Genomic DNA, 23926 nt, shown 5'->3' on the forward strand with positions numbered 1-23926 from the left:
ATGGTCGTATGTTCTGAACACTCTTTACTTAAAGTGCAGTACACTGAAAAGCAAGTAAAAATATAAGAATTTTCCAAAGGCTGTTATTAGGAGATGCAGTAAAGTACCTTGAGAGCTTGCTTCGGACAAACAGATGGACACTTCATCATTTCTGTCATTATCCTCTCCTACTTCAGGCCCAGCTTCCTCTCCTGGTGTGAGTGCAGACAAAGAACCAGACTCAGGCTGCTCAGAGAAATCAGCAGGGCCTCCTCTTGGAGGTGGAACTTCAATTCCCATTAAACGATATTTTCTTCTTCGATTCCCAATCCAAGTCTTTGTAAGAGAAATATAAGCAATTTTAGACAACCCAGGCATTAGAATAACAAACAAATGAAGCGTAAAATATGATTAGAAAGGACACATAAACACATGAAGCACCAAAACTTTTATGGCACTAAGCAAAACTAAAAAATTGTTTTTAGCAAAAGAGAGTATCTATTTAAATATTTAGACTTTCAAATGACATGCAGGCTATTAAACATTGCTTTTGTTCCTGCTTTTATTTTTATTTCTAAGGAAAATAATTTACCAAATTCTTAAAATGGATAAATGAATTTAGGCTTACAGCTACAACTGTCGCTCATGTTCCCTCTCTGTATATCTTTGGCTTCAAAATACCTGCTTCTAGTAGTCTAAATTTTTGATTTTATTAGACTTAGAACCAATTAAAGATGGTTATTTTTTAATCAATATTTGGAACCAAACTCAGAGAGCCAAATAAACTATTACTGAACTATATCATTAGTCTTAATTTTTGTTGCCTTTGTGCAGTCTTAAAGAAAGACTCCCACCCTGTAATCCAGGCTGGCCAGGAGCTCACAACACAGCCTGTGCTACCTTAAACTAAAAGCAATCCTTTTGCCTTCGTCCTCTCAGTGCTAAGATTACAGGTACAAGAAACCATGGCTAGCTCAAATACATTTTATCAAGATAAAAAATAAATGAAGAGTCACAAATTTTTCAAATTTCAGAGACATATTTTGTTTATTCTTCAATTTGCTTCTTGTGAATTATGACTTAAAGTATTATAGAACAATATCAAAAACAGTAGGCCAAGTGTGGTGAAACATGCCTGCAATTCTAGCACTCGGGAGGTTGAGGCATTAAGGTTGCTGTGAGTTTAATGTTAACTTGGGATACACAAATAGTACCAGGCCAGTCAGGGCTACTTGGCAAAACACACACACACACAGAAAACTGGACATATTTTGTGCCCAGATTTTGGCTATAACATATAATATTCCTATAAAAAGTCATATATAACTTTTTGTATGGATATAAATTTTCATTTTATAATCTTTTTAACAATGTATGAAAGATCTTTCCAATGTTTAATAATATCAAGATATATGTATATATATTATTCTATTATTCCAGGGTTTAATTATATTGTTATGCTGAGTATTGAACCCAGGGTTATACTTATGCTAAGCAAGGCTCAATCACTAAAATTCATGGAATTCATTTTGGTTTTCCTAATGACTAGTAATGTTAAAAATCATTCCACATGTTTGTTTGCTATTCCTATAGCCTCTTCAGTAAAATGTGTCTTCTAACTGAAGTATTTAAAGGAGTGTTTTGCATTTTTAAATACTCTGTATTAATTCTTTGTTAGATATGTGCTGGACAAATACTTTATCCCAGTGTATAGCCCGAATTTCTATTCTATTTCTGCAGCATAAACATAAAACATCTTTAAAATCCACCTCCCCTGAAGTTGTTGGTCAGAGGTGACCAGATACCCTCAAAATAATGCAGGCTGCTGCCATTGCTCTTGGTTGCCTACCAGAACGTGATGGTAAGACTTTATTGCTGAAGATACTCCACACTATAGTCACAGAACATGGAGGAATTAAGTTAGTACCAAGTAGGAAGCTTCCTCCTGGCTGACTAGCAGTCATGGTACCAGGAGGTGTCATGTTGGGTGCTGAGAGCAAAAAGTCCTCAAGAGTCCTAGTGAGCTGTGAAAGCGATGAGGTCCACTGCTGATCAGTGTGGCAAGACGCTGTCGCCAGTGAAACAGTGGCACAAATGTTGTGGGAATAATCAACCATTTTCTGATTGGATTAAAGGCCTACTCTATGAGAAAAAACGCTTACCTAGTTCTGTAAATCCGGTCAAGAACCCGTGGGTTGGGAGATCACAGGCCCCAGAGGGGACATAGTATCACACTGTCTTGAAATTTGTATCCTTTTTGCTGTTCTTATTCATTCATTCATTTCTTTGTTTATTTTTACATCCCAACCAAAGTTTCACTCCTTTTCTTCCAGTTCCTCCTCCTTCCTCCTCTCCTTTCCCACTACTCCTCCTTCTTTGCTTCTCTTCAGATAATGGATTTCTGTCAGTCAGTCATGGTATAACAAGTTGCAGTGAGACTAGCACCTCCTTTCCTATTAAGGCAACCCAGTAGGAGTAACTGGTCCCAAAAGGCAACAGAGTCAGCAACAGCCCCTGTTCTCACTGTTAGGAGTCTCACAAGAAGACAAAGTTACACAACTGTCACATATACACAGAGTGCCTAGGTCGGTCTCATATGAGCTCATTAGTTGTCAATTCAGTCTCTGTGAGCCCCTATAAATGCAGGCTAGTTGAGTCTGTGGATTTTCTCATGATGTTCTTGACTCCTCTGGCTCCTACAGTCCTTCCTCTCTCTTCAACAGAATTCCCTGAACTTGGCCTAATATTTGGCTCCCATCAATTGCTGGGTGAAGCCTCTCTGATGACAGTTGGGCTAGGCAACAATGTATGATTATAGCTGAATACCCTTAGGAATCATCTCATTAATCTTTTTTCTTTCTTTGCCAGTCATGTTTGGTTCTATCCAATTTGTGTCTTCATACCCACAGATTGGTACAGTTCCCAGATCTCATTAGAGAAATGTCTTTGTGCAGTGCATGGCAGTTAATGTAGAAACTCACAACTAATGAAAGTATGGAGAATAAGGGTGCACGGTGTGTATACAACAAATGAGACATCTATATTCCATTCTTCTCTCCAAGGCTCAGTGAGTATTTCAGAAGAAGAATCTGAACACTTTTAAGAAGAGAGACATACATAGATCTAATCTACAAGGGAAGTAGAAAAAGACAAGATCTCCTGAGTAAATTGGGAGCAAGAGGACCTTGAGAGAAGGTTGAAGGGGAGGGGAGAGGCAGGGAGGGGAGCAGGGAAAAATGTAGAGCTCAATAAAAATCAATAAAAAATGATTAGAGGTTTGGAGGGAGCAGAATGAAGGACAGAAGGTCAGGACATTAGACTGTGGTTCTCATGAATTCACAGCAGATGTGGTTGGCTACACAACTTCAAGCCAATCAACATTTCAACATGGAGGATAAGTGGCTCACTCATAAACCTCTACCCTAAGTTGAATAGGTAGGTATTAGCAGTTTCTGAGGCAAGGAAAGTGAGTTTTCTTTAAGGTGTAAGCCACTGGCAGGTTGACAGCTTCCAGTTGATGGCTTTATATCCATGAGTATATGACCAATATAAACTGGACTTTTTAAAAAAAAATAGGACATGAGAGATAGAAAGGGAGTAGATCAGGATAGAAAAGATGGGAAGGAAATGGGATGAGTAGATGTAGGGGAAACTGTGTTTAGCTATATTACACTTATAGAAAGTAATCTATATTTAATCAAAGGGGAAAAGACATGAAATTGGGAGGAAGTGGATCTGAGAGAAGTTATAGGGTTGTTGGGGATTAATATGATCAAAATATATCATGTATATGAAATTTTCAAATGATTAATAATTTCTTTTGGGTTTTTTGAGACAGTGTATATTGCTATAGACTTTGTAGATACAAAATAAATAATAAAGGAACTATATAAACAATTCTGTACACACAATGGATAACTTGGATAAGATGGAGCAGTTCTTTCAAAAGTGCGAATTACCACAGTATGAACAAATTACTTGACTAGTAATTTAACTGTTAACACAATTTAGTTCAGCATTAAAAACTATCCTGTAAAGAACTCCCCAGAACTCCACAGCCTGCAGATAGTTTCATGCTTAATGGTAAAAAGTAGAAGAATCTAAAAAAAATTCTAATGAGAGTAAACAAGATATCCATTCTGATTACTTGTACTCAGTATAGAAGTGATTTTAACACACATACCAGTTTATGGACAGTACAGGAGCATACACAGACCAGAAAGGAAGAACTAAAGCTCAACCTATTTGCAGAGTAGAGGATATAGTTTATGATCCCACGGAATACTCCAACAACTAGTGAGTGAAATTAGCAAGTGAGAATACTAATCATCACAAAGAAACCAATTGGCTTTCTATGATCTATGTAGTAAAAGTAAACATACTGACCTGGATATGTTAGCGCACATCTTTAATCCTAACACACTCTGGAGACAGAGGCAGGTAGCTCTCTGTGAGCTTGAGGCCAGCCTGGTCTACAAAGTGAATTCTAGGACACACAGGGCTAAATAGTGAAATCCCGTCTTTAAGAAAAAGTGAACAGACTGAAGTTATAATTAAAAATATTCCCCAAAGCTACAGAGAAACCCTGACTTGTAAAAAGCAAAAAAAAAAAAGATATTACTTTCTTCTTCCTTTTCATGGTTCTAAGGATTAAACCTAGCAGGGACAGTAGGTAGACTCTTTACCCCTGAGCTATACTCCCAGTCCTCCACTTTATTCTATCCTCCCAAAACAAAATAATTACACAAAAACTTGATACAATATGTATATATAGGACTCATATGCTAAAAGCTACAATAATTTAAAAAGGAAAAGAATTAGCTAAAATTAAGTAGAAGGAAGCCATATTTAATACATATTAGATTAAGGGAATGGAATAGAAGACTCAAAAATTGGGTAAGTATGATCGGTTATTTGGCTTCCTACAAAGGTGTACAATGTATTCAATCAAGCTACAGGGAGTCTTTAAGAGGCAATGTTGGACCAGATGTATCTCCATCAAAAAATAAATAAAAATGGACTTCAACCTAAATCTTTTACCTTATACCAAGATGAATTAAAAATAAATTACAGATTTAAAGTTCAGCCACAAATTGGACAATACTCTGAATATATTCTAAAGTTTAGTTTGTGTGTGATATATATATGTATAGTGTGTGTGTGTGTGTGTGTGTGTGTGTGTGTGTGTGTGTTTCCATATCTGAATTCAGTACATGTCCTATTTTGCTGGTGGAGGTCAGAGAAGAACTTTGGGTGTGAGTCTCTGGCTTCTACCATGTTCAAGGCAAGGTCTACCTGCCTATTGAGCTTCCAGAGATTCTCCTGCTTCTGCCTTGCATTTCACATTAGGAACAGTGTGATTAAAGACACGTACTAACATACTGGCTTTTCATGGATTCTTGGGATTCGAACTCAAGTCCTTAAAATTTGCATGGCAAGTGTTTAATCACTGAACTATGCCCCCTGAGCCATTTATTCTGTATTATAATTTTGTATGTATATATTAATATGTGTACACCTATTTAAGTATATAAGTATATCACTTTCATGTGCTGTTACTCAGGCATCCTCTGGAAAGTATCTCACTATTTAGTCACACTATGTAGAGCAGGCTGGCTTTATAGTTGTAGAAAAACAAGTGCCTCTGACTCCCATGTTCTACAATGAAAGATTTATGTTACCACACCCTGACCGATCATATGACAAGGGCATTTGTTCAACTATGTTCATAGCAGCATTATTTGTAATAGCCAGAACCTGGAAACAACCTAGATGTCCTTCAATGGAAGAATGGATGAAGAAAGTGTGGAATATATACACATTAGAGTACTACTCAGCAGTAAAAAAAAAATGACTTCTTGAATTTTGAATGCAAATTGATGGAAATAGGAAACACTATCCTGAGTGAGGTAACCCAGACCCAAAAAGATGACCATGGGATGTACTCACTCATAATTGGTTTCTAGCCATAAATAAAGGTCACGGAGTCTATAATTTGATATCCTAAAGAAGCTAAATAAGAAGGTGAACCTAAAGAAAAACATATAGCTATCCTGGTTATGGGAAGTAGACAAGATTGCCGGGCAAAAAATTGGGATCTTGGGTGGGAGGGGGGTAAGGGGAGATGGGGAGAGAAAAGTGAGAAGGGGAGGATGGGGGGAACTTGGAGAAACGGGATGATTGGGATAAAGGAAGGTTGGATAGGGGAGCAGAGAGGCACATATCTTAATTAAGGGAGCCATCTTGGAGTTGGCAAGAGACTTGGACCTAGAGGGGCTCCCAGGTGCCCAGGGCGATGTCCCCAGTTAGTTCCTTGGGCAGCTGAGCATAGGGAACCTGAAATGACCCTATCCTATGGCCATACTGATGAATGTCTTGCATGTCACCATAGAACCTTTATCTGGCGATGGATGGAGATGAAGATGGGGACCCACACTGGAGCACCGGACTGAGCTCCCAATGTCCCAATGAGGAGCAGAAGGAGGGAGAACATGAGCAAAGAAGTCAGGACCACAAGGGGTGCACCCACCCACGGAGACAGTGGGACTGATCTATTGGGAGCTCACCAAGGCCAGCTGGACTGTGACTGAAAAAGCATGGGATAAAACCGGACTCTCTGAATATGGCGGACAATGAGGGCTGATGAGAAGCCAAGGACAAGGGCACTGGGTTTTGATCCTACTTCATGTTCTGGCTTTGTGGGAGCCTAGCCAGTTTGGATGTTCACCTTCCTAGACCAGGATGGAGGGGGGAGGACTTTGGACTTTCCACAGGGCAGGGAACCCTGACTGCTCTTCAGACTGGAGAAGGAGGGGGAGAGGAGTGGGGGGAGGGGAAAAGGAGTGGGAGGAGGGAGAGGAAAATGGGAGGCTGGGAGGAGGTGGAAATTTTTTTCAATAAAAAAAAAGAAATTGAACTTATCATACAGTAGTGGTTACATACATAGAAAAGCAAATAGAAACCAAATTTGTAAACAAGTGTTACAAAGAGAGCAAGCTAGACCATTTAATCAAAATGACATAGTATAGCAAAGACTTTTTCATATTTAACTAAATCTTTCAATTTTATAGAGGGAAAGGAAAAAGACCATGTAATAACAGGGCACTGAATTAATCTCAGGGTGCTTATTCCCTCTACCTCTTCTTCTTTATAGCAATAGTATATCACTATACAGCTCTGGGCTAGCCTAGAACTTACCATGTAGTTCTAGGCCTACAAACTGGCCTAAAAATATGCTTCTATCTCCTGAGTGCTAGGCCTAAAGCTATAAATCAAATACTAGCACATAAACTTTATCATTTTAAGCATTTTTTCAATGTCAGGGTTAAAGCTATGCATACTAAGCACCCTACCACTGAAATACACTCCCAGTCCCCTAAAGACTTGACTTCTTTTTCTCAGTGTTGGGGATTTAACCCTGTGTTTTGCACATGCTAAGCAAGTGCTCTGCCTCAGTGTTCACTGGCATGAAATTAATGTCTGTGATGAACAATAGAAGGCAGGTTTTGTGACTTTTGTCATAATTCCACCACTTAGGAGGCTAAAGGGAGGGAACTGTTGTGATACAAGGTTGTTAATCTCAGCTACTTAGCCAAACTACAGAGTGAAATTCTGTTTTAATAAACAAACAAACAAAGAAAATAGCTTACTATATAATTGAAAAATATTGGTCTGTTTAAAGATATTTCAAGTCTATCTATACTCCTCTAAAAATAAATATAGTCTTAAATTTTAAAATGTACATTCATTTTCCAGGCAATTTATTAAAATTTTACAAAATGTATAATCATGTATTGTTTATACAAACATTTGGCCATAAAAGGGTACATTTGGACCTGTCCACCATAACCCAAACACAGATGAAAAATACAGGCATTATAAAAGAATTGCAGCAAGATGGAGGATTTATAAATACTAAAGGTTTTTGAGTATTTATAAGTACCCCCAAGCAGTGTTCCTATATAGTTTCTCTACAGCCTTGTGAAATATATTTTTGCTTATGACTAACTTAAGCTCCAAGACATTAAAGCACCCGCAAGTTCCTTAAGAAATCTGTACTTGAGCAGGGCGGTGGTAGCACGTGCCTTTAATCCCAGCACTCGGGAGGTAGAGGCAGGCAAATCTCTGTGAGTTGAAGGCCAGCCTGGTCTACAAGAGCTAGTTCCATGACAGGCACCAAAGCTATACAGAGAAATCCTGCCTTGAAAAACAAAACAAAAAAATGCAATCTTTATACAATACAGAACAGAATATTCTGGCACATGGTATGTGCTCTGTGCACAGTTGTTAAATGAATAAATCAATGAACAATAGACAGGAATCCAGGAAATAATATTTAAAATTTAAGAGGCACACATATGTAACTAATAATACTTAATAACAACCCTAGGAATCGTGTGCCAGTAGTCAACTGCAGTCTGTAAATAGAGACATTTGTCTTGACTTTCAGCAGTGAGACCACAGTCACATGGCTCTTATCACAGCACAGAGTTATAATTGTTTTATTTGTTATCAGCCATTGCTGTTAATTTGTATTGTACCTAACCTTCTCATAGACATGTATACACAAGCTAAAATCAGTATACAAAGGGTTTCAGTTTCAGAAATACACTAGAGGTATTGGAATGCATCTTCCATGAATCAAGGAGATAATATGACATAACAAGAAAAACAAATCTAAAATGTCAAAAATTATACCATAAGTAATGGTTGACTAGGCATCTAGAAGCAAAGCTCACTTTAGCAATCAGTACTATGAAGGTCCTCTGTTCTTAACAACATATGAGTAGTTTCTTCTGAAATCTCAAGAAGATATTTTTTCTGGCAAAAATTCTTTCTCAGAGCAATTTATCAAATATTGCAGAAAAAGTCCATTTGTAACTCATCATGTCTCCAAACTTTCCCTCTGCTGTTAGCATGCTAGCAAGTTAGAAATTTGTTAGAAAGAAAAGGAGATTTTCCCAATTTTAAGGAAAAATAAAATATCACTTCATCATTGTCTTGAATATTATGAGCTTTTGTAGGTATAGTAGTAGATTATGCACACAGTAAAACCTGATTGCGGTCTTCATATCAATAGCACTGTCTTAAAAGAAAAGAGAAAACAAAAAATAGTACATTCCTAAAACTCACTGAGAGAATCCTCGCCAGGAATCCTAGGGCTATATTACCTTGCATTTGGGAAGCAAACTTTTTTTAAAAAAAATAATTTATCATTATGTCCTTTGTTTGGAAGTACAAAAGGTCTCGTGAAGCCCTGAAACACAAAGTGCTTATTATCACCAGTGGCAGATTCAACATAAAATTTGCAGAAGGCAGAGTAGAAAGAAATGCAGGTTAAAAGGAAGAATCACAGAGGAATAGTTGTGTCCCTGGTAAAGAAAGTAACCAATACAGATAGGAGTGAGTCATCAGATTCAGAAAACATATCTTCAAGATGACAAAACCGATACTGTGGGGAAGTATTGAGAAGGTTTGAGGAAAAATGATCAAGTTTAGAAAACTAAAAAGCAAACATGCAAATATCAAAAGGACAACGTAAGAATGATACTGTGGTTGCACACACTGATAGCGCTAGCACATGAAAGGCTGAGGCTTCCACAAATTCCATGGCAGCCTAGACTACATGATGAGTATTAGCCAGCCAGAGCTACACAAGGGAGACCTTGTCTCACAAACCCCAAAGCAAAAACTAAGTAGATTTTAAGTTCCAAGGGAGTAAAGTATATTGTCCTTAAAGGAAAACAGAATTGCAGCACATCGTTGGAAGGTATCGAGTATTTACATTCTAATGATGTCAATTTTTTGCAAGTTTCTTTGGAGGGTCTCACAGGAAGTGCTACTACTTATATACCTTTCTCGGAAGAATAGTCCACCTCTTTGGAGGATGCTTGCCCTTGTTAATGAAGCCTCAGTTTTAGGAGGAAGACATATAGAGCTGTAAAGAAAGAAGGGGACTTCTGCCTAGCTGACTGAACTGGCTGAATCACCCCTGGTTTATCATGCCAGATCACCCTAAAAACCTAATGTTCATGTTGAATATTATACTAAACAACATTAAGGGAGGATATTAGGGAAGATATGAATATAAGTAAATGAAAAGATTAAGGAAGCAATGTAAGAAGATTTTTTTAAAAGCCTTAAAATTTATAGCAAAAATTTAACAGACACTAACATGGAAAAATAGCTTCAAAAAGTGGAAATGTAAACAGATTTGTGAGAGCCAGCTGGATATTCCTCATGTTTGATCTCCCTTGTTTGAGAGTAATAACAGGTTTATTTAGCTGAGCCCGTGATTGACACAGTAAAACTCTATTTGTAGCTTCCCTTACAGTTTGGTTATGACCATGTGACAAATCTTTAGCCAATTTGATGGAAGTGAAAGTGTTTAATGCTAGTTTCTACAGTCTCTTTTTGAATGACTATTGGTATTTTCTCTTCTCTCTGTTGTATTACTAGGAGCTATATATGCCATCATTATGGATCTTGAAGAAGTGTTGTACCATACAAGTGACAGAAAAAAAAGATAGAATGCATTAGTATCTCTAAGGCTCCTCTAGAATTTCTATATTAGCTGAAGACAGCATATCCACTGGACAAAATTGTAAGGGTTTGTCTAAGCCACTTTTATTTTGAGTGTTTCTATAATTCACAGCTAATTCACAGATGGAAGTAAATACCAAAGGAATCATCAATGGAACAAAAAGTGTTTGACTTCAGCTATTGTAAAGACAGGAGGGGAAGAGTAGGTAAGTTTTTAAAACAAATTCTACAGAACTTGCAATGTGTATAACTTTACCTTGAAACTATTTAGCTGTTTTATACAAATAACTTAAAGGAAGTTAAGACAATTGGGCTCACAATGTTCCCCACAAGAACCATATCTTAACAATACCCCCAGTACCAGGCACAAGAAATTTCCTTTCAAATAGTTGGTCATGTAGTCCCAAGTAACTGCCGAAACAATATAGATTACTGAAAGCAGCCCTTGGTTGCCTCTCAGGGTTTGAAGGGGATTCTGCTGCTGAAGACACCACAACTTAGGACACAAACTCAGCTGGTTCGAGCTGCATCTGACCCGAAAGCCTCTTTCCTATGCCCTAGTTTCTATGGTTCCAGAATAGGCTATGCGAACTTTCAAGGGAGGGAAGCAGCTAAATAGTCCTACCCAGCTACATCATCTAGGAATCATGACACTGACCATGATGGTAAGATATACATAAAAAGCACAATAAATGGCACACTCATGTCAATGGCAATCAACAGGTGTCTTAATTGGACTTAAGGCCCACTCAGTAGGAGGGAAATCATGCCTGGTATTGAGAGTACAGCCAGCTTCTCAGGGCCATGAACCTTAGAAAAGAATCTATTTCTGCCACTTTGCTAGACCAACATAATTCTTTACTACATTCTAAATAAAACTTATCCTACCACCCTTTATCAATGGAGTCCCTCCTTACAGCAAAAAAAGACTACCATGTTACAAGTGGACACAATGCAAAGATCAACAGACTGTAGGGAGCTCAGCCCTACCAGATACATCTGCACAACATCTCCCCTGTATCTATGTCTCAGGGCATATCATGGAAGAGAGGGCAGAAATAATGTAAGAGTCAGAATACCAGGAAGTGTGTGGTGAAACAATCCACCCATAAAATGGCGGCATCAACAAGACTGGGACAATGGCAATAACAATGGGTACATTATTATGAAAGGGAAAAATTTTGTGGGGTCTCATCCCTAGACAAAGAACTAACTACATATAGGCAACTTTCTGTGGAGAAGGAGAATTAGCCTCTCCTAGGGATGACCCCTATCCATGGGATGTTTAATGCAAAATGATCAGCCCTGAAGTCATATATATAAACAACAAGGGACTCAGTAAGTTGTATTTATGAATTTGTGAAAGTTTGTGAAAAATTATTAACAAATAACTTCAAAATGCTGATTCCCTCCCTCCCTCTCCCTGATCTCTCTATATATACATAACACTGATAATCAAAGAAGAGGTTATCAACTTGAGAGTTGGGGAAGACATGAGAGGGTAACTTGGAAGGGGTTAAGGAAAGAAAAGGGAGGGCAAAGTGATAGAATTCTATTTCAATTAACAATATATTTAAACATATCTAGTGTTTTATTTATTATTAGTGTTTATGTATATGTGCACATATACTGTATATGTATAGAGTGTGTGTATTCATGTTCAGATACACACATGTCACAGTGTGCTTGTGATAATCAGAGGACAATTTTCAGGTGCTAGCTAGTTCTCTTCTGGCACGGTAACTGAGGCTTAAGTGTAGGCCATGGCTTAGAGAGCAAGCATCTTTGATTTTTAAAAATAAAACTGAAAAAAAAAACACAAGCCCCACATTTCCCTATTTGTGGTCTTTACTTAGGTTCTCCATTCTACAATTCCACATTCATATGGTCTCTGGTAATTTTTTTTTTCTTTTGGATCATCCTCTTGCTGTACTCAAAACTCTTTGAAAACAGGATGTTTCTGATGCATTTCTTTTTCATTGTTAGTATACACGCTCACACAGCAGCATACTCAGCAACACAGGATTGAAATTGATTTACACCCAGATCAAAATAAGAAAAAGCAAAGCTCTGAATAGGACAGTACATGTTTTTTTTTTTTTTTTTTTGACAGTTCAATCAGGTTTTATTTTTTTTTTTATTTTTTTTTTTATTTTTTTTAAATTTATTTATTTATTAAGGATTTCTGCCTCGTCCCCACAACCGCTTCCCATTTCCCTCCCCCTCCCCCGATCAATTCCCCCTCCCTCATCTGCTCGAAGAGCAATCAGGGTTCCCTGACCTGTGGGAAGCCCAAGGACTGCCCACCTCTATCCAGGTCTCGTAAGGTGAGCATCCAAACTGCCTAGGCACCCACAAAGCCAGTACGTGCAGTAGGATCAAAAACCCACTGCAATTGTTCTTGAATTCTCAGTATTCCTCATTGTCCGCTATGTTCAGCTAGTCCGGATTTATCCCATGCTTTTTCAGACCTAGGCCAGCTGGCCTTGGTGAGATCCCAATAGAACATCCCCATTGTCTTAGTGTGTGGGTGCACCCCTCGTGGTCCTGAGTTCCTTGCTCGTGCTCCGTCTCCTTCTGCTCCTGATTTGGACCTTGAGATTTCTGTCCGGTGCTCCCGTGTGGGTCTCTGTCTCTGTCTCCTTTCATCGCCTGATGAAGGTTAATATTCCTGAGGATGCCTATGTGTTTGTCTTTGGATTCACCTTCTTATTTAGCTTCTCTAGGAACATGAATTATAAGCTCAAATCCAAATGGATTAAAGACCTCAATATCAGTCCGAACACACTGAACCTGATAGAAGAGAAAGTGGGAAGTACTCTACAGCACATGGGCACAGGAGACCACTTCCTATGTATAACCCCAGCAGCACAGACACTAAGGGCATCATTGAATAAATGGGACTCCCTGAGGCTGAGAAGCTTCTGTAAAGCAAAGGACACTGTCACTAAGACAAAAAGACAACCCACTGACTGGGAGAAGATCTTCACCAACCCTGCTACTGACAAAGGTTTGATCTCCAAAATATATAAAGAACTCAAGAAACTAGACCGTAAAAGGCTAATCAACCCACTTATAAAGTGGGGCACTGATCTGAACAGAGAATTCTCAACAGAAGAACTTCAAATGGCCAAAAGACACTTAAGGTCATGCTCAACTTCCTTAGCAATCAGGGAAATGCAAATCAAGACAACTTTAAGATACCACCTTACACCTGTCAGAATGGCGAAAATAAAAAACACCAATGATAGCCTTTGCTGGAGAGGTTGTGGAGAAAGGGGTACACTCACCCATTGCTGGTGGGAATGCAAACTTGTGCAACCACTCTGGAAAGCAGTGTTTCGGTTTCTCAGGAAATTCGGGATCAACCTACCCCTGGATCCAGCAATACCACTCTTGGGAATATACCCAAGAGAGGCCCTATCATACAACAAAAGTATATGCTCAACTATGTTCATGGCAGCATTGTTTGTAATAGCCAGAACCTGGAAACAACCTAGATGCCCTTCAACGGAAGAATGGATGAAGAAAGTATGGAATATATACATATTAGAGTATTACTCAGCAGTAAAAAACAAGGACTTCTTGAATTTTGCATACAAATGGATGGAAATAGAAAACACTATCCTGAGTGAGGTAAGCCAGACCCAAAAAGAGGAACATGGGATGTACTCACTCATATTTGGTTTCTAGCCATAAATAAAGGACAGTACATGTTTTTAGAGTTGTATTTATTTGGAGAGAACTTTGCCCCTCATCTTCTCTTTATATTTTCGAAAAAAAAATGTTATTTCATCTGGAAGAATTTTATGTTTTGTCACTTGTTCTTTAAAAATACTTCCCTCGGGATCTTCTGAGATGACCCTTAAGTATGGGCTGAAACCATGTAATACCCTTGCACAAAGCCAAATCTTATCTTTTCTTCCTACCTCTAAGCTGAATGAGAGTAGGAAACTCAATTGGGGAAGTCTTTGTAACACAGAAACCAGTAAATGGGAAAAAATACAAAAAAAAAAACCCACAACCAAAAGAAGGCACCAGTTCCTTAAAGAAAGATTATTAAATATTTACAATACCATAATAATCTCAACCTCATATAAATGCCCTTCAAATGGCATACAAACTACTATCCCCACAATTGATTAGTACAATTATTTTCATCAATTATTTATTGTAATACACGAGATTCATTTCAGATCATTTCATGCAATTTTTCTTTTTTCTTTACTCTTCTCTCATATATTATATCCTGACTGCAGTTTTTCCTTCCTCTTCTAACCCCACCTCCCATCTTTCCCATATCCACTACCCTTCAGAAAAGAGCAGGTCTCCCAGAGATAAACCAAATATGGCATATCAAGTTTCAGTAAGACAAGGCACAAACCCTCATACTAAGGCTGGATGAGGAAACTCAGTAGGAGAAAAAGGATCCTAAAAGTAGGAAAAGAGTCAGAGACAACCCCTGCTCGGCCTCTTAGGAGTCCCATGAAAACAGCAAGCTACATAACTGTGACATATATGTAGAGGACCTAGGTCAGAATCATGAAGGCTTCCTGATTGCCAGTTCAGTCTCTGTGAGTCCCTATGAGCTCTGGTTAGTTGATTCTGTGGTCCATGTTGACCTGGTGTCCTTAACTCCTGACTTCTACAATCCTTCCTCCCTAGTCTTCTGCAGGGTTCCATAAGCTATACCTAATGTTTGGATGTGGCAGTTTTCTTTTACATAGTATAGTAGTAACACTTTTAAAACAGTTTCAATAAGGAATATTCAGTATATCATACAATTGACTCATTTAGCATAAAAACTTAAGATTTTTCAAGATATTAATAGATATGTTCATCAATAACAACAAATTTTGTAAATAATACATAATGACAAAAAAGAAACTCTATACCCATTACCACTTATTACCTTTATCTCCCTACCCCTAGTTCTTGGTGACCCCAATTTACTTACTGATTCCACATGTATCTGTTCTGCACATTTCATATAAAATTAATCATATACTATGTGAGCTTTTGTCACTAGATTATTCTCCTTAACAGAATACTTTTAAGGCTTTTCCTTCTTGAAGCATGCATCAACATCAGCTTTCTTTATATGGACCTACTCTATTCTATTATATGCCTATACCATATTTTATGTATTCATTTGAAGGACATTTACGTTATTTGCACTTCAGGGCTACAAGGATAAGACATATCTGTGTTTGAGTTCTCTTGGAGGACCTATGTTTTCTATTATGTAAGTATAAAGCCGGGAGTAGAATTACTAACACAAGATAAATCTATGTTAAACTTTTGGAGCACAGTTTTCTGAAGTGGAAATGTAAACCTCTAACATTCCTATTAGCGGTGAGCATTAGGGTATCAGTTTCTCCATGTCCTGACCTACCTGTGAGCATCTGTATTTTTAATTATATCCATCATGGTGTATGTTACTATGTCACTGAGTTTTGATTTTAATTTCTATAATTATGTATAGGCGTATATATACATATATATTAAGGTTAAATATGTTTTCATTGGTTTCATGAGAATTTTATACTTTGGGGAAATGTTTATATATAATATACATAAAATATTTATACATATAACATATATATATAGCTATTTAAAAATGCTTTATTTGTCTTTTATTACTCAGTTGTGTTATTTATATACTCTGGACATAATTTCCTTATCAGATACATATTTTGAAAAAGCATGCCTTCCTTTATGCAGGTCTTTTTATTTCATTAATGATATTGTTGGCAATACCCCGTGCTGCTAGTTTTCAAGCTTTCATTTATGCTCCTCATCAACTAAGGTATGAAAATTACTGAACATGTCTTACCCGAACTATTTCGCAGTCAACATTTAATTCAGTCGCAACAGCTTCAATCTTCTCTCGACATACAGAGCCCAGGCTGGTCATACCATTGTCCCAGTACCTCTTAAGGGTAGCCAAGTCTCTGTCACTGAACTGAGTACGGTCCTGGAGCTAGAAAACACATTTAAAATTGATTATGATCAAAGGAAGCAATAATATTGAGAGGGTTCACAGGGTGGGAAGTAAAAGTACCAAGTTAAGTTCATTTGCAAAATTAGCAGGTTTAAGGGGAACAGAGGAGTAAGGAGTTCAAACTGGCCTCCTCCAAAAAGGCCTTCTCTATTTATCAAAGCAATAAACTTGTAACAAAGAACTTTTATCAGTTCTGGAACAAAGGAGAATCCTATAATCCATAAAATGTTATCTTCTCTTTCAAACTGGTGGATCTTTAAGATCTCATATTCCTCTATCTAGATGTAAATTAAAAAAAAAAAACTGCCGGGCAATGGTGGCGCACGCCTTTAATCCCAGCACTCGGGAGGCAGAGGCAGGCGGATCTCTGTGAGTTCGAGACCAGCCTGGTCTACAGAGCTAGTTCCAGGACAGGCTCCAAAGCCACAGAGAAACCCTGACTCGAAAAACAAAACAAAACAAACAAACAAACAAAAAAAACAAAAAAAAAGAAAAGAAAAGAAAAAACTTCCTCAGAGAAAACCTCAGAGCCAGGTCTCCTTGTGGCAGAAAAGGACTTATTCACCTATCCCACAGTTACCATTATGTATGTTCTAGCCTTTGCTTTCTGGATTTGTATGAATTCTGAGATGACGACCAGCATGAGGAGAGGAAGTTAGACTACCCTCACTTTGGCCAAACTGTAAATGAATTCAGTTGCTTTTGTTAATTTCTATTTATTAAATTGTTTAAAATACAGAGAAACTGAGATTATGAGTTTATGAACCCAAGTTTCCACCAAAATAACAGATAGATTTTATGAGTTTTACCATTTCCTTATTATGAAAATAGACATTTTCATTGTTTTAAATTTCCATAATACAGTATACTAGTATGAAAGAAATAGAATTGTTTTTAACAGACAACAATGTAATGTTCTTCACTATGCAAACATGTTCATTACAGCAAACAGATAAACAAGAAGATAATTTAAATTAACAACCTAGAATAATACTTAACACTTTAATTCATATTCTTTCAAACTTTTTCCTTTACTGCACACATTCCCATTCATATATTACAAAAGAAAACAATGATGGGGGCTGGGGATAACACAGCTCACTCAATAAAGCACTCAGTTTGCATGCAGAGGGACCTGCTTTGGGTCCTAGGTACTCATGCAAAAGCCCAATATAATTGTGTGCTTTTGTAATCCTACTGTTTGGGAGACAGAAACAGAAAAAAACAAAAAACAAAAAACTTTGGGTCTCATCGGTCAGCCAACCCTAGTCTAACTTATGACCTCCAAGACAATGAGAAACTCTGTTTCAAAGGAAGTCTATGGAATCCCTGGTGATGACACACTGGCCTCTACACACATGTCTAAATTTGTGTACATATGTATACCTCGAACATATATGAAAACACACACACACACACACACACACCAAAAATAGCATCCATCAGAGTGCTGCTTTATAATGATAATCCAGAGTTGTTGTGCAGATAGAAAGAGAAAGATTAAAGTCATCCAAAGTACTTGATTCCTAAGAAGTGATTTCACACATTTCTGACAACTTAAATTAACCTATACATATTTCATAGCTTGTTTCATTTTTTTCTATTAAATTCTAGAAATGCTACACAAAAGGTAGAGAGAAACTATAAATCTTTTTTTCCCTCCCAGTTGGGCCAAACTGCAAACAATTCCATTTGTTTTATCAATTTGTTTCTTAATTCATTACAATGCAGCAGGTTTATAAACTTAAGGACCCCTAGTAATATACTGAATTTAAAAGGCAAATAAGCAAAATGTAAGAGGACATTTTAATTGTGAAAAATGAATAATATTTATAGCTTCAACATCTTTTGCTTTTAGGCTTTTAAAAAACACAATATACCACATTCTTTATATATTGTTTAATTCAATGAGTCTTAGACACACCCTAGGAAGTAAACTAGGAACTTGATAGAATAATGACTTTCATTTTGCTGATGAGGCAAAATGAAAGGTCAAAGGACTCATTCAGTAGGGCACATAGGGCTCATTGCAGAGGTTGAAATAAAAATATATCTAACTTTTATCTATAAGCTTTATCCCTATGATGTATACAATTATATTACAGGGTACTATAAATATCTAAAAATTGGGGATATATATATATATATATATATACACACACACACACACACACACACACACACACACACACATATCCTGAAATTTTCTATGTGTTTGTGTGATGTGGTAAAGGAGAAGGAAAGAGGAAGTAAGAAGTAGAGGGTAGGGAGAAAGAAGGTGGGGTACAGTGGAGGGAAGGAACAGTGAGTTGGGTGGAGTGACAATGGAAGAGAAAGAGGGAGGGAGCTATGGAGGAAGGCAGAGACAGACAGACATATAGATAGATAATAGTGATTTAGAAAATGTTTCAAATCATAGGGTTTGGGTTATGAGATTGTACCATAGTATTTTCGTCTGAGCATAATAAGACTTTCTCATTACCACCACAGATCAAAGATAACACTGATTCTTTCATCAGGTAAGGAAATAAAACACAATACTAGAGTCTCTACTAATGGTAGTAGAGCCACCAATCCTCTCTGGTAGTGCAGACTGAAGGGTATAGGACCTCAACAGGGACTAGAATCAGTGTGCCTCCTCACTGCAAGAACCTTCAGGAGTGCTAGCATATACTGCAGATTAATCAAGTGCAGGGCTCTGTGAGGCAGCTCAGCGATTTTCTTCCCACATATTCTAGGATGGGCATTTGTATGGTGCAGGTGGCTTTGAGCCCAACAGTACGTAAGCCCAACAAACTCACTGATTCCCCAGGCTGGATTTGGATGGAATCTTTCCTCTGGAGCAAATAGCCATTTGTTCATTTTCCACAGAAAAAGCAATGCAATGGGGGCTCTGGTGCTGCCTTTTGCCTGAGATAAAGTTCACTTAGCTCCCGCTAAAACTACCCTTCGCCTAAGTCTTACTCATATACCCTTTAGCTTTTTATTTCTAACTCAAATTTAACATGGAGGACCTCCTAAATCAGATTCAGATAAAAGTGGGAAATAAAATATGTACTGTGGAGATGGTACTATGGGCAAAAGCACTAGCTGTGTAAGGATAAGAACCTGAGTTCAAATCTCCATGTCCCATGTAAAAAGCAGTGTAGACCAGTTAACCCCAGCACTGGGAAATGAAGCTAACTGAACCCTTTATGTTTACCAGCTTAGCCAATCTAGGCAAAATGGCAAGCTTCAGGCTTAATGAGATTTTCTTCTTTCTGTTTCCGTGTCTTTCCCCCGTGTGTGTGTGTGTGTGTGTGTGTAGATGTGTATTATTAAATTCAATTACAAGGGGCTAGAAAGATGGCTCACCAGTTAAGAGCCTATACTGTCCTTTCTTGTCCCAAATTTGGTTCCCAGAACTGATACTGGATGCTTCACAACTACCTATAACTCCAGTTCCAAGGGATCTAACCCCTACTCTGGTCTTCACAGGCAATTGCAAACATGTGTTGCACAAGCACACACTCAGGCAAACACACATACACATAACTTAAAAATAAACGTTAAAAATGATTAGTTAAATCGGTTCCTTCTTTCTTAAAAAGTTAAATAACATTTATTGTAAGTACTATTACTAAATCATACATTTTCTATGAATGAATCCAAACATGTCATCTAAGTTTTTTTTTTCCTTGATCAAAGGGTATAACCTTAATTTATTTGTCACCTAGACTTACATTAGATGTTTATTCTACAATGAATGCACAATAGTTGGGTGGTTAAAATTCTCAAAACGGAGAATAAAACCAACTGTTGAAGATTCTAGGGAGATTCAAATAATTCATCACAACTGCCGTTATGAATATTTCCATGAATTTCCATTGCGCCAAATTCTCCAGTGTGAGTTAACCTACATTACTGTCAGAATGGAAGGCATAATGAACAGAACACTGAACACACTCAGCCAATTAATTTGTAATTCATTTAGAAGACATCCAAAGCTGATTCATTCTTTAAATTGAACTAAATAAAACCTGATTTGATTTGCTAGAAATGTGCTGGGGTCTCAGCATTAGTAATGCTAAAGGTGACCTATTATGACAATGCCTATTAAGTAGAAGCTTATGAAAGAGGCGCGGTTATTTTTAAAGCTCCTAAGAGCATATTTTAACTAAGAAAATAAATAAGGTAATAAAAATCTATTAGCACTAAAACTGTGAAGACCATTTAGAGAAGGAACAGAGTGTGTGGACATTTAAAGGATAAGGTGAATTCTCCCCCAAGGAAGCCTGAAATTGAAGTCAATTTTGTCTTTCTATTGGACTCTCAGGCCAACTTCAATTTATGAGACATACTGAAACCTAAAGTGCTGGCTTAAGTAAAACACATGGGCAATTATTTGTGTAAAGGGTAGCATTCCAAAAGCTCGGGGCTTTGTACACATGAGAAAAGTACTGTCAGGAAGCTACCCTGAAACATGAAATACAACCAAATAAAAACAGGAAAGTATAAAATCAATTACTATTTCTCCTTTCTTCACCTAAAAACCTAAAATTATAACACCAAATATAACAAGTAATAGTAGATTACTCCATAACAGTCTAGAACTAATGCAAATACAGAGCCATGTGCAGTGGCTCATGCCATAATGCCATTATTTCAGAGGCTGAGGCAGGAGAACTGCCTGAATTCCAGCCTTAACTGCACAGCAAACATTAGGATAGGCATAAGCTATGTGTGACATTCCCCCTCTTCTTACCACACACACGTGTGTGTAATTATACGTGTATGTATTTATATGTATGTACATACTATATATTTTTACCTAAAAACCTATAGATGTAATATCAAAAAGCAGTAGTAGTTTCCTTTATATATATACACATATATACATATATATAAGATATATACAATATATACAATATATATATACATATATATATAATAGCTCATATTACTACAAATGGCACCCACATGGACAACTGCTTCCACATAAAGCCTGAGACAGCTTGGGAAGTAATTCTAGAACAAAATGACACCTTTGTGCATGGTTTCTTGGTAGCAGCACTCTCTCGGGTCTACTCTGCTTGCTAGAGGAAAGCAAACGCTCTCATCTAAGAGAGGCTTCCTGACTCAGCTTTAGCTGCAAAACCCTGCAGTTCTTAAGAGGTCCGGTCACAAAACACTTAAATGGTGTTGATAAAAGCCGACTGAATGCTTGTTTTCAGCCATAGCAGGAAAAAAGCTGCTGCCGTTTAAAAATGCTGGCTTTCTGGGCTGTCTTGCCAGGGCAAACTCTGACTTTTTTATGCAGGCGGTTCGTGTGGTTTGCAAGCACAGGCTGCTGAAGTTCACTTTCTGGCAGGGACCTTGAAATGCCATAGAGTTGTGGCAGTAAACATGGCTATAGCCTGTATATCTGCCATGAGGCTGGAAAGCTAAGGAATGGACTGGATCTAGCTGGTAAAGCCACGGGTTTAATCCCTCCCATATTGCTCAGTAATTTAAAGGCTCGTGTGGTTAGAAAAAGAGAGATATACAGTAAAGAGAGATTCAAAGACAAAGAAAATTTCTAAATAGTTTACTGTGTATTAAAAATATATGCAGGCTAAAAGTTGAAGTTTTTAAAGTAAAAAAAAAGGAAGAGAGTTGTTGTGTGTGGTAGTACACACCTTTAATCCCAACACTTGGAAGGCAGAGGGAGATTGACCTCTGTGACTTCAAGGTGTGGTAGCACACGCCTTTAATCCCAGTGCCTAGAAGGCAGAGACAAACAGAACTCTGTGAGTTCAAGGTGTAGTAGCATACACCTTTAATCCCAATGCCTGGGAGGCAGAGTCAGGGAGATCTCTGATATACAGAGAATATAAAATAGAAGTAAAAAGAAATGCAATAGAGATTGAAATAGAGATTAAACTAAAGCCGCACAAAGATGGAAAATACACAGGGACTTTTGATACTGTATGCTATTATGCTCTCTTTGAATTGTTTGAATGCTGAGGAAGGAGCAACAGCTGCTAAAAGATATTTGTTTATAAATGCTGCTGAACTAATCCAACATAGATATTTTGAAAATGCCTTGACTTTGAAATTTGGATCTAAGGACATGATGCTTTGGAAAGGAGTTTCTTATTTTGTTTTCACAGAGGATGAGACCCTGTTCATTTCTTCTATTCCGATTTGGTATGATGGACCACGCCCTCCTGAAGGGTTGGTGTGAACACCTTCAGAAAATTGCTTCGCTCAACTGCCAACTGAGATGAAACTAGCACACAGGTTATACCATGAAAGACCTAATTAACGACGCCCCCATTCAGCAGGAAGCAGTTTGGAGAGAAAAAACTGCACCCATGTTCCCAAATATCGTTTATAAATGTTCTTTAACATGTAAAGGGGGATATGATATAGATATGAATAATTTGTATTAGTATAGATTTTGCTTTATTGATAGAGATTTAAGGTCAATTTTGTTATATGTATATGCATATTTCTGCTATTGATTAAGATATTGTGATTGTGTAGTTCATTAAAAAATGTAATGTATAATTAAGAAATAGGTTAATGGATAATCATCAGTAATGGTCAAGCTTGTAGTCATGTTAGTTAGATTTTCTAGATATATAGAGATACATTTCAGTTAGATAGACATTCTTCATATCTTTCAAAGACTGCAGAATATGGCATTTAATGTTTTAATAACTTAGGACTTTTCATGACAATGAGACACTCTGCTCCTGGCAGCACCAATCTACTTCAAGAAGAAGATGGGCATCGAAGAGGATCCTTATGGAGTTTGATTGCATAAACTGGAAACAGAGAACCCACAGATAGAGGACTACTGAACTTGCCTAAAGGTGAGATGATCTTTCGGGGTTCCTGATTCATGAAGGAGTCTGCAAGACATTCTGCAGGACACAACAGATAGTGACTGAACTGACTTTGAATTTTCCTGCTTCATGGAAATGTCTGCTGGAAACTATGTGCCTGTAGGCTGATGATGGATGCCCCAGCTGTACAGAGGAACTTTGGGTGACTGTCCAGGCAGCGAGATGTCTCTGTCATTTCTAGAGTTTGAAAATTGCTTTTTTCTTGTTTGCTTAGGTAATATTGTATCTTTCTGGAGTCTTTGATGGAGTTAAGAATAGTTAGTTATAGTTATAGTTTTCATTAGTAATGATAAAGATTATTGTAATTTTTACTTGATAACTGTTTTGTTATATGTAATTTTGCTATGTTAAAGTTAAAGCCTTTTTTTGTTTAAACAGAAAAAGGGGAAGTAATGTGGTAGTGTCATATATCAATCTGTTGATTTCATTGGTTAAGTAATAAACAAACTGTTTGGGCTCATAGCTTAGAACATAGGTGGGTGGAGTATACAGAACAGAATGCTGGGAGGAAGAGGAAGTGAGCTCAGAG

At 37.5% G+C, this 23926-nt stretch overlaps 1 protein-coding gene across 1 annotated transcript in view; it reads right to left on the reverse strand.

Moving 5' to 3' along the window:
* Positions 1-23926, reverse strand: part of LOC121443477 (highly divergent homeobox) — a 101709-nt gene that overhangs the window by 20112 nt on the left and 57671 nt on the right. The window contains exons 4-5 of the mRNA XM_041645225.1: positions 16358-16504; positions 108-315 (exon numbers count right to left, since the gene is read on the reverse strand). Coding sequence (XP_041501159.1) covers positions 108-315; positions 16358-16504 — 355 coding nt within the window. The remainder of the gene's footprint in view (positions 1-107; positions 316-16357; positions 16505-23926) is intronic.

This window comes from Microtus oregoni, unplaced genomic scaffold (assembly GCF_018167655.1).
Source record: "Microtus oregoni isolate MIOR12 unplaced genomic scaffold, Mior012 000107F_ref0000227, whole genome shotgun sequence".
Lineage (NCBI taxonomy): Eukaryota > Metazoa > Chordata > Mammalia > Rodentia > Cricetidae > Microtus > Microtus oregoni.